The sequence below is a fragment of the Toxotes jaculatrix genome, chromosome 6, assembly GCF_017976425.1.
Source record: "Toxotes jaculatrix isolate fToxJac2 chromosome 6, fToxJac2.pri, whole genome shotgun sequence".
NCBI classification, from domain to species: Eukaryota; Metazoa; Chordata; class Actinopteri; family Toxotidae; genus Toxotes; species Toxotes jaculatrix.
This window is the reverse complement of record NC_054399.1, coordinates 163,670-176,393: the sequence shown is the minus strand read 5'-3', so window position 1 is coordinate 176,393 and position 12,724 is coordinate 163,670. Positions and strand designations below refer to the sequence as shown.

At 39.9% G+C, this 12,724-nt stretch overlaps 1 protein-coding gene across 1 annotated transcript in view; it reads right to left on the bottom strand.

Annotated features, from left to right (window-relative positions):
- Positions 1–118: 118 nt before the first annotated feature.
- LOC121183309 (RNA-binding protein Musashi homolog 2-like) overlaps positions 119–12,724 on the bottom strand; it is a 92,292-nt gene continuing 79,686 nt past the window's right edge. Inside the window, exons 6-8 of the mRNA XM_041040331.1 lie at positions 5,835–6,038; positions 3,812–3,966; positions 119–160 (exon numbers count right to left, since the gene is read on the bottom strand). Coding sequence (XP_040896265.1) covers positions 119–160; positions 3,812–3,966; positions 5,835–6,038 — 401 coding nt within the window. The remainder of the gene's footprint in view (positions 161–3,811; positions 3,967–5,834; positions 6,039–12,724) is intronic.

The window sequence follows — 12,724 nt, the reverse complement described above, 5'->3', positions numbered from 1 at the left end:
AATGCAAGATGTGTAAGGGGCATACAAGAACAATTTATTTGTATGGGAAGATATGGTTGTAATATAGAGATGTCATATAATACCTCAAATGAAATGGCAACCAGTCATCTGTTAGGTTTCAGTGGTATCCATTTGTAAAAGCTGTCGCAATCAATGGACCCTAAAATGTAAAATTAGTAACTCTGTCAATTTGCATTTCTCGGTAAAAAAGGAAAAAAGTAATGAACTATCTTTTATCAAAAAATTACTTACTGAATAATCCTCAGACATACTGTGCCAGTGTAAGGCCTTGGCTGGATAAAACTTGTGTCCCTCAGCATGACCTATTATTAGCCAGACATGGTGTCATAGTCAGGAAATAATGTCGTTTTGTCCTGTGTTCATGTTGTCTCGTGGGTTTTGCTTTTATTTTGAAATGTATTCTCCTTTTGTTTCAGGTGGCTTACCCTTCCTCTTGTTTCCCGCCTGTGTGATTGTTTTGCCCGCCCTAATTGTTTCCACCTGTTTCCCCTTACCTGGTGTCTATATGTAGTCTGCACCTCCCCTTGTCCTGTGCCAGTTCGTCTTGTCTTTATGTCAGCGAGCCAGCGTTTTTTGCCCATGCTACCATTCCCTTGTCAAGCCAGGTTTTGTATTTTGTTACTTTTCCTTGTTAGAGATACTGTTTTCATTGCTAGATTTTCCTTTGTTACTTTGTTTAGTCATTGTGCCTTTTGTCCTCGTAAGAGTGATTTTTTCTCACGTTATCTTGTTGCCTCTTTGAGTGATTTTCAGTTGTACTTTGTAATAAATTATTGTTTATTTTGGTACTTTGTCTTCGAGTCGTGCATTTGGATTCAGGTCCAAGTACAGCCTTAACACATGGTAGCTAGTAAAAAAAAGTTGGAGAATCTGGACAATCTCCAAAACTTCAAATCAAGATGCCTTGACAGCAGGATTTTTTAAAGGCCATCGTCTCTTAAATTAATTTGAGTGTCACGCTGATCTTTCAGATCCACAGATCAACATGTGTACAAACAATGCAGATTACAGCTCAGTGGCTTTGTTTCTGTAGGTTCTATAATTTACCCTGGGGAAATTTAGACTTAGAGCTTAGGAGTTTGTTAGGCTCATCACATTCATGCTACCACTCATTAATCAAATAAGATCACAGGAGATGCAAAAGTGTAATTATGCACAGATGTACAGTGGTGTGCAGTTATCACCAAAGATGGGTGGGGAGGACTTTATGTGTTTTCAAGTCCTAGTTAGGCTGGTAATTCTATATTTTTCTTTCTGTCATCAAGTCCCTTACAAAATTAAAACCAACATGATGTATTCTACTTACATGTAGAACAAAGCCTGATATATCTGATTCCTCTGTGCCATTGAACTACACTTTTGTCCAGAAATGATAAAAAAAAAAAAAAAACACATCAGTGAGCCACACAGTTGCACTGCATGACATGTTCCTTCATTACTAATGAACACACCCGGTAGTTTTGAGTTATTTTGACTCCCACACATATACACACATACACTCCTGTCAGAAATACCTACTAGAGTCCCCAACAAATGCATGGTTTCCTGTTGTTTGAGTAATGTTTGCTAAAAACATCAACTGTTACTTCTTGTTTCAGGAAATTACAGTGTTGCACTTTGGGCTCAGGGCCACAGATAGCGTAGGGAAACCAGAAAGTATTCAGAGACCGATTAAGACATTGTTGGTTTTGGTCTTTACACAGGGCTCATCAGAAAGGAAAATATAAAATAACACCAGCCTTATCTTTTAATTTTAAGAAAATGATCCATCCATCCATTCATCAGTGTACACCCTGAATATGTATGTGACAGCTCCATCGCAGAGCTGCCGCATATATATTCTGTGTCACACTTCATGGGCTGGGCCCACAAAAGAGTATAACCCATGATGGCGGGCCCTCTCAACGCTCAGCGGAACATTACCATCTCTGTTTCATTTTGGTATTTCTTGACAACCAGCTAAACCAAAAATGTCCTCAGCCTAATACCAGCCAGGTGCTGACAAAGTGCAAATACCAGTAATTACCTGGAACAGGTTTCATGATATCTGGGGTTTACAATACAGCATGTAATGCTTCACACACACACATAACAGCCAGCAACGAAGCAGTGCATCTGGTTATAGGTAAACCTGTCCATATAACTTGCATTTACACTGTTGCCCATAAAGTTGGATTAATTTAGTTTTCAGACATATGCTTCTTTTTATTCCTATTTATACACATCAGTAATCACATTGGAAAAGACTGATCAATAAAGTTTTGAGAAGATACACACTTTTTCTATCAGGAATAAATCACATTGTGATAATCATTTCATGAGAAGAGGTAAAACATATTTTATTCCAACTTTATGGGCAACAGTGCATTTGTAAGACTGCCACTGACAACATTTCAAGGCTGTTAAAAATATAGTCTTTGTTCCAAACCTGCTCTACTTTGGAGTGGCTTCTCATTGGTCAAGTTGAAGCTTTTCAATGATTGATGAACTCCTGGTGATTACAATGTGGTAACATAATGATTGCCAAATTGCTCACAATGGTACGACTGACCAGTGAAATGAGGGCTGGCAAGGAAACACTAGTTGTGTCTTCCAAATCCAAAGGATTCGTTTACCAGCTGCATATGGAGAAGCCTTTTAAATGGGACACACCATGCCATGCTGCTTTTATGTACTAGAAACACAATGTTTAGGTGATCCCCAGTCCTGCATGGGCAACAAAATGGACACACAAACATATTCACCCCTGTGCATTATTTAGAGTTTCCAACTCATCAGACCGGTATGTTTACACGGTGGCACCAGAGGAGGGCTTCCGGTAAGAACATAAAAACCCTCAATCTTTCTTTTGTTGTGTGCACTGAGCCATCATGTTACCTGAGCTCAGACATGATGATCTGACATCGATGCATTCAAATCAAGTGACTGGCTGGCTTTCATCTTGGAGCTGCAATGCAATATAAATCCAAAAAAGCAAAATGGGCCAACTAGATACTTGTCAGGTTTTCCTAAACAGAACAGTCAGTATTGATTAGATTGTATTTCCTATTTTCCACTGATGTAGACTATATTACTACATATTAGTATAGTATATTGGTTGTCTAGCTTTCATTTGCCCACCAAGTTATACCTAGAAGTTCACAAGCAGCTTTGGCTGATAGCATAAGCTATCAGCCAAAGAGCATGAAGGGCCTGTATAAACCTTTTCATTACAGTGATTTATAAAGGACTTTTTCAAATATTTTAACTGATACCTATTTTAACTGATTGTTTTTAACAGATGATGTGCATGTCATTTTCTCATAAGACTGATTTTAACTTATAATACTGACATTCCATAATAGTAGGCACAGTTTGAGAAATACTTCTTATAAGAAGGATAGAAGGGCCATTTGTATTGGCAATTTCTGACACAGGTCTGCAGGACAGAGAAGTCACAGTTTGCACAAACAAGAAATGTTGACAAAGAAATACAAAGGGAAACTAACATTATACCTCAAACTTTGTATAAACTAAAGACAATTCGTGGTGAGATGTTAGTAGACTACTAAAAAGTAATCATGTATTTTAAAGCCAAAGCGAAAGTGATTGCACAAAGTATGACAAAATTACAAATTCATGAGGTGGATGATCCAAATGATCTGTATTTCAGTTTATTTTTTTCTATTTCACATTTTTCTTTGTGATAAAATAGGGAGAACAAGAGGGTGAGTAATGAGTTTAGCCACAAAACGTTAGTGGAGATACTGATGCAGTGGATGATGATGATGAAAAAAATAGATACACTCACAGCAATGCCGTGGCTGAAGTCAGAGCCTGGCTGAGGGCTGGTGGTACTGATATAGTTGCGCACACCAGAGTCCTGATTGGAGGTACCGTAGAAGTCAGCTACAGGACCAGGACTGTTGGCACCAGGAAAGGTTCCGGGCTGAGTTGGGTGGGTTCCTGTTGAGGAAGAGACAGGAGACAGATCAGCAATAGAAACTATAATGCAACTGGAACTAAAGAGATGAAGGTTGACTATGACCTTGCACACAAAGGAACTTGCTTTCACATAATCTTCATGCTTGGAATGTTTTCAGGGTTTAACTTTGCAGTGCGAAGAAAACAAAGAAATCTATGCATGTTCATGGGAAGCAGTTGCATTCCTCTCTGTGCTAATGGGCACCGTGGCAAATGTACCAGAGGTTCTAATTGTTGAGCATTAGCTCTTTCCTCCAGTGGAACAATCACAACAAAGCATCAATTTGGACAACCTCAGTCACCTTTCCACTTGAATGTTTAAACTTCCTAGTGCCTACATTTATTCAACACGCTACAAGCTACAGGCACATTTTGAAGGTGGACCAAACATGTGCCTGAAGGAAAATTAAGAGCGACATGCTGTATTCTAATTGTGTGTAAAATGTTTTTAATCTAATTAAATGTCAAGAACATTAATCTTTAGCCTAACATCAGTATCATTAATCAGAATACCTGTTTGTTCATGGGTCACACTGAAAGATAACTTTTTTTTAACTCGTGTGTCAGTTGTTCCTACTGATATACAGGGTGTCACAGACAGGATAGGGAAGTCAGAGGGACAGACTAAGACATTAATGATACTATTTTCTGCGTGATTTGTTGACCTACAATATAACATAACTACAGGAAAAACAACAAAGATCAGGGCCATACTGAAGATAGTTCTACTGTTTTAGTTGGCCATTTTGTGAAAAAAAAATGGAGAAAAAAACTCCTCACCTTCAGTCTCTCACTGGCAGATATGACTGCCAGGCAGTTTTGAAGCCTTGGCAGAAATTGTACAGGCAGTCTCCACACTCACCACACCCATATTCCCGTCCACTCCATAACTCCCCCTGCTCCTTCTCCAGCCTCCTTTAAATATATGATGATGATTATCCTCTTCAATGTGCTTGGGGTATTGGACCTAGGCTGCTGCCTAACAGGCAGGAAATTGCACAGGGTACCATGGGTAATGTGTGCTAAAATATGGCAGGGGTGAGCCATTCCATGGAGTCACCTCAACATGAGGGGTATAAAACTGAAGAAGAGAGGAACTGCAGACTACCACCCAGAATGTGTTTCCTGGCTAAAGTCACAGGAGTGGTACAATATAGGACATACAGTATGTGTTAGGGAGAGAGAAAATATGAAAAGCTCCTATGTTGCATCAGCTGATATTGGGAGGAGAACAAAAGCAACACTATGAGCTCATCCTGTGTAGGAAATGATAAAGCCCTCTCAAATTATGACTGGGATGAACATTCTCACCATAATAACATTATAATAGTAGATACTAAAACACTGACTTAATTTGGAGCTACACAGGAAAACATTCAATGCACACACTGCACTACAAGTATACAATATGTTAAATTAGTAAAATTTTCATCTGCTCTTAGGCTGAATAAAAACATGTCTCAAGATAATACAGTAGACTGTTACCTCAAATCAAAGCCTCCAATAATCAGCATTCTGTGGCTCACCTGGCAGATCACTACTGTGTCTTCATTTAGTCTAACTTGCAAAACAAAAAATGCATGATACAAGAAATGTACTATAAATAATAAATACCCCAAATTCTCTGTGAAAACAAACGATAATGACAAAACAGATATCAAATGAACAATTCTCCAGTGGTAATGCTACAAAAAGCATGCACTGCTGTCAACACAAATTGCCAGTACTGCCACACAGTGTCACACTTCACTGCTGTATTATTAATCTCCCGACTCTTCACATATCCATCTCAAATTCCTGTTGTATGTGGGTCTGCATACATGAGTGGGGAGTAAGAAAGACATACACACCTGGGCTCTTAAAAGGGTCCAGGCTATGAAGGTGGTGCTGGAGGGTAGAGGGAGAGTTGCAGGCCGAACTGACATGCTCACTGGGCCGGATTTGAGCAGCTGCCTGGGCACCCATGGAGCTATAGTCAGCCAGGGAGTACGGCGTTCCTCCCCGCACATCAACGCTGGTCCCGGCCGCGGAATACAACCCATAATCAGGGAACCCTGGGAGACAGGGGAGGATGGGGAAGAAGTAGGTTGTGTGCAGGTAGTGAAGGTGGTAGTGGGGAGTGGGGGTGGGTAGGAGGGTTTGGAGAGGGAAGGGGTGGGGGTGTGGGGGACTCCATCATGGACTTTTATAAAGACCTTAATAGTTTATGCTATTTCCCCTAAAATGGCCCATAAGCTTCCCACAACCTGGTCAAAAACATTAGTCAAAGAAAAAAAAAAAGAACAAGGACCACCACCCCTCCAACCCCCAGCCGAAAACAACCCCCACATTATTAACAAGTCAGCTCATTACAATATGATATACACTGCAACAGATACAGGGCAGAAAATGTTGTTGAAAAACTTTTACCCTCAGTGGCCCAGGAGACAGAGGAGACAACGTAAACAAAAGCGGGGCAAGCGGAGCGGGCTGCGTGCTAGGCTACATGCTAAACCACACAGACCGGCTCTGCCCAGTCTCCTCCTCGCCAACGCTAGGTCACTCGTCAACATACTGGACGAGATTCGACTGAGGATTGTCTCACGTAAGATTGACAGCTGTGTAGCGATCTTCACCGAGACCTGGCTGGATAACAACATCCCCGATGTAGCGGTGGAGCTAGCGGGGCGCTCTCTGTTCCAGGCCGACAGGACTGCAGCTTCAGGCAAGACCAAAGGCGGAGGTTTGGCACTGTACATTCACAACTCGTGGTGTACAGCAACGAACATAATCGGAACTTTCTGCTCCCCCGATTTGGAATATCTGGCAGTGAAGTGCAGACCGTTTAAACTGGTTAGAGAACTCACCTCTGTCATGATTGTAGCGGCCTACATACCTACATACCACCACGGGCTAATGCTAAGTTAGCGCTGGAGGAGCTGTACTGCCTGATTAGCAGCCAAATGAACGCTAATCCAGAGGCGGCTGTGATCGTGGCTGGGGACTTTAACCATGCGGAACTAAAAGCTGTTCTCCCCAAATTCCACAAATTCATTCACCAGAGACTACAATATACTGGACCAGGTTTACTGTAACATCCCCGGAGCATACAAGGCTGTTGCAGCTCCTCACTTTGGCATGTCAGGCCACATCTCTATGGAGCTCATCCCTGCCTACAAACCTCTGATCTGCAGGGCCAAACCCACCACCAGAACCATCCAGGTTTGGACTGAGGAGGCTTCCTCAGCCTTACAGGACTGTTTTGAGCACACAGACTGGGGAGTGTTCAAAGCAGACGCGAATCTTGAGGAATACACGTCATCTGTGCTGTCCTATGTTCACTTTTGCACTGATGCTGTCCTACCCACAAAGACAATTACGTTTTTTCCTAACCAGAAGCCATGGGTGGACAGCACAGTGCGGACCCTGCTAAAAGCCCGGGATGCAGCCTATAGATCAGGAGATAGGCTGGCTTACAGTAGGGCCCGGAAAGATCTGAAAAAGGGCATCCAGGTGGCAAAACACAGGTACAAGCAGCGCATTGAGGAGCACTTCAATGACAACAACCCACACAACATGTGGAAAGGTATTAGGACCATCACGGAGCACAGCGACCAACAGGTCTAGAAATATGACAGATTTTATTAGACAACCAAAGTCATGACAACCCAGAGTTGAGACCAGGAGGCAGAGTTACAGTCCTAAACGCTCCTCTGCAGTTTCTCTAGAGCTGTCATCCTCCCATGATTCTTTCTATTTCTACCATTCCAACAATTCCCTTTATCCTATAGAGACTGTGTCTGCTCCCCGTCAACAAAAAGTGTATAAACAAAAAAATGCAAGAAGCGTTATTCATAAAAACCTCAAAAAAATTAATACTACAAAAGTATCTGAACCTAAAAACACCACAATTAGATGTGGGCTATTAAACATTAGATCTCTCTTGTCTAAATCTCTGTTAGTAAATGATTTGATAATGGATCAGCAGATTGATTTATTCTGTCTGACTGAGACCTGGCTGCAGGAGCAAGAGTATGTCAGTCTAAATGAGTCAACCCCTGCTAGTCATATTAATTATCACATTCCTCGAGGCACAGGCCGAGGAGGAGGAGTGGCAGCAATCTACCACTCAAGTTTACTAATTAATCCTAGACCTAAGCCAAAATATAGCACATTTGAAAGCCTTATCCTCAGCCTCTCACATCCAAATTGGAAGACCAACTCAATGTTTTAATCACACCCTTGATCTTGTACTGACCTATGGCATAGAAGCTGAATATTTGACAGTATTCCCTCAGGACCCTGTTTTATCTGATCATTCTTTGGTAACATTTGAATTTACAATAATGAACTGCACAGCATCTGGGAAAAAATTAACTACTGTAGATATTTGTCTGATAATGCTGTTATCAAATATAAGGAAGCTATTCCATCTTTATTATTTCTGTTGCCATGTGCCAGTTTTACAGAGGGCAATGGCCTAAACTTTACTCCAGCAGATATAGACTATCTAGTTGATAGTACTGCTGCTTCATTACGCTCAACCCTTGACTCTGTTGCCCCTTTGAAAAAGAAGGTCAGTAATCAGAGGAAGCTAGCTCCATGGTACGATTCACAAATACGTACTTTAAAGCAGATATTACGAAAGCTGGAAAGGAAATGGTTATCTAATTTAGAGGAATTCCGCCTAGCCTGGAAAGACAGCTTTATAACGTATAAAAAAGCCCTTTGTAAGGCAAGAACTGCCTATTACTCATCATTAATAGAGGAAAAGAAGAACAACCCTAGGTTTCTTTTCAGCACTGTAGCCAGGCTGACAAAGAGCCATAGCTCTGTTGAACCATGCATCCCTCTAGCTCTCACTAGTAATGACTTTATGAGCTTATTTACCAACAAAATAGTAGACATTAGAGATAGAATCCATCTTATCCTGCCTACAACTGTTAATGATGTAGGTGTGTCTAGAACAGCATCTTTAGAAATGTCTGCCAGTCCTGATTTGTCGTTAGACTGTTTCTCTCCTATAGATCTTGCTGAATTGACTTCAGTAGTGTCTAAATCTAAATCATCAACATGTCTTTTGGATCCTATCCCGACCAGACTTCTTAAAGATGTTTTGCCTTTGATTGGCACTAGCATATTAGACCAGATAAAGTTCCACAGGCTTTTAAGGTTGCAGTTATCAAACCTTTACTTAAAAAGTCTTCTCTGGACTCTGACATTTTGGCAAACTATAGACCTATATCCAATTTCCCCTTTAATTCCAAAATTCTTGAAAAGACTGTTGCAACTCAGTTGTGTGACCATCTACACAGGAACGGTTTGTTTGAAGTGTTTCAGTCAGGATTTAGAGTTCATCATAGCACAGAAACAGCACTGGTGAAAGTTACCAACGACCTTCTCATAGCATCAGATAATGGACTCGTCTCTATACTTGTCCTGCTCGATCTTAGTGCTGCATTTGACACTATTGATCATAGTATCCTATTAGAAAGATTGGAACATGTTATTGGGATTAAAGGAAGAGCACTAGGCTGGTTTAAATCATATCTATCAGACAGATACCAGTTTGTTCATGTTAATGATGATCCCTCCATATATACCAGAGTAAGTCATGGAGTTCCACAGGGTTCCTCAGGGTTCACCTTATACATGCTTCCCCAAAGCAATATTATCAGGAAGCATGGAATAAATTTCCATTGCTATGCGGATGATACCCAGCTATATTTATCTATGAAGCCAGAGGAAGCAGATCAGTTAGCAATACTTCAGGCATGTCTTAAAGACATAAAGGCCTGGATGACCTGTAACTTTCTTCTTCTGAATTCAGACAAAACTGAGGTTATTTTTGTTTGGCCCCAAACACCTCAGAAACAGTTTATCTAATCATGTAGTTACTCTGGATGGCATTAATTTAGCCTCCAGCACGACCGTGAGAAACCTTGGAGTTATTTTTAATCAGGATTTGTCCTTTAATTCACATATAAAACAAGTCTTTAGGACCGCCTTCTTTCACCTGCGCAATATCAGTAAGATTAGGAACATTCTGCCGCAGAGTGATGCTGAAAAATTAGTCCATGCTTTTGTTACTTCTAGGCTGGACTACTGTAATTCCCTATTGTCAGGATGTCCAATTACTCTCTAAAAAGCCTCCAGCTGATCCAAAATGCTGCAGCGAGAGTACTGACTGGAATTAGCAAGAGAGATCATATTACTCCTGTATTAACTTCACTTCATTGGCTTCCTGTAAAATCCACAATTAATTTTATTTTATTTATTTATTTATTTGTTTATTTAACAGGGACAATGCATAGCTCTCAGCCATGCCAGAGTTAGCTACCAGCTAATTTTCATCTGTAGTCCCTGAGCAGGAACAATAAACACTGAGTATTAAGACAAAACACCACCCAGACAATACTGGGTAGTGTTTTGTCCAAGATAAGTAAATACATACATAAGAATACAACAAATATTAGAATACTGTCACTGAAACAGCCTTCTCAAACAACAACGGGACAACAAACAATAACAATCAGACAGCAACAATAACAGTTTCACACAGCAATAAAATCACAATGTTAAAATTACAAATCAGTGGATTATGAACCAATAGAATTTATGGTTGATGAGTGCATGATTGGGTTGATTTAAGCCATGATTTTATCTTAGATTTAAAACCAGTGAGGGTGCTTATCTCTCTGATCTCGCTTTGTACTGAGTTCCAATAATTAGTGGCTTTGACAGAAAAAGCTGATCTGCCAAACTCAGTACGTCTGTGCTGTACTACACAGTGAGCTCTGCTGGTCGTCCTGGTTGTTCTTCTATTGTCTGGGCGCAGTGATATGAACTCCTTTAATGGAGGAGCAGCCAGATCATGTACTATTTTGTACAGTAAACTAACTTTGGCAAGGAATACAAAATTATCAAAGGTCAGAAGTTTATGCTTTTGGACAATATTACAATGATGATAACTTGATGGCTTTTTGTCTAGTACCTTAAGAGTTTGCTTATAAAGTGTTTGCAATTGAGTGAGTGTTGTTTTTCCAGATTGTGACCAGCTTGTGATGCAGTATGCAATATGTGAGAAAATCATTAAGTGCATATATAGTTTGGCGGCATCTAAGGGGAGCTGATTTTGGATGTGTCTAAAGTTTCTTAAGTTAAATTTAACAGTGTTACACACTTGCTTTATGTGTTTCTTGAAGGACAGCTGTGAATCAACAGTAATCCCCAAATATTTAAAATGTGAAACAATCTGGATCTTTTCCCCATTTACAAGGATATCTGGCTGGTTTCCATTTTTTCTTATGTAAAAGTACATACATGCAGTTTTACTGATGTTTAGTGTCAGACAGGACCTTGAAAGCCAGGTGGAAATTTTGGCCATCGCTACTGTTAATTTGGCTGCTACTTCATATCTGTCTCTTCCATATGCCAGGATGACCGTGTCATCCGCGTACATTTGTGTTTCGACTTCAGGACATGCAAGTGGTAGGTCGTTAACATATAGACTAAATAATAAAGGGCCTAAAATTGAGCCTTGTGGAACACCAACAGAGCAGTCAATGAATGATGACGTCTTATTCCCAACTCTGGTGCATTGTTTTCTCATAGTGAGATAGGATTCCATCCATTTCATTACATCATCAGAAAAGTTGAAATTTGACAGTTTTGAAAGAAGAACATTATGGTTTACTGTATCAAATGCTTTTTTCAAGTCTAAAAAAACAGCTCCCACAGCACTCCCACTGTCTAGTTTTGATTTAATTTTTTCAATAAAATAACAGGTAGCCATTTCAGTTGAATGGTTTTTTCTAAAGCCAAATTGCATGGGATGTAAAAGGGCTTGTCCAGAATTTAGAAAGACAGTTAGTTGTTCAGTTATCGCTTTTTCTGCAATTTTTGATACCACAGGCAAAATACTGGGAAAATGGACTGTTTTATAGACAGATTAACTAGATGTGTAATGGGGGTGCTGAGGGAGTGAATATTGGTTTTTAGAAATGTTGAGTCCCACATTAACGTATCTTTTGCCTTTGAGGACTTTAAAGTGCTTAAGATCTTAAAAACCTTACTTTCAGGAACTTCAGTTATCTTAAAAATCGGTTTAGTAAAATTTGGTGCTGCTAAGTCTTTAATTCTTGGACCAAATGTGTCTGATAAATTTTGCACTGACGCAGTAAAATAAGTATTAAATGTAGAGGCAATTTCATTAGGATCATTAGTTAAATTCCCCTGGATTCTCAGTTCATGTCCCTTTCCCTGGTTTAGCTTGCTGTCTCTCTTTGTTAGTTTATTTATGTTCCTCCATATCAGTTTACTATTTCCTTTTCCTTCTTTAATAATATTCATAAAAAAATTTGCCTTTGCTTTCCTTAATTCATTCACCACTTTATTGCGGAGGCTTGTAAAAATGCATCTATCATTAAGTGATTTAGACTTCAGTGCTACTTTCAAGGCAAAATCACGTTTTTTCATCAAGTTCCACAAGTGGTCATTAAACCAGGGTAGATTACTCTTACGCTGTCCATTTTTAAAGGTTTTTATGTATTTTTCTTTAATCCTGTTTACTGTACCTATAAAGGACTCACAAGAGGCCTCTATATCATCTGTGAGTAAAACATCTCTCCAATCAGTTTGACTTAGTTCTTCCCTAAATGCATTCATGTCTTGTTTCCTCATTCCACAGGAGTGTTTAATTGTCTCTTGTTGGTAAATAAACCTATTTTTTGTTAATTTTCTTGCAGTGAGAGTCATATTG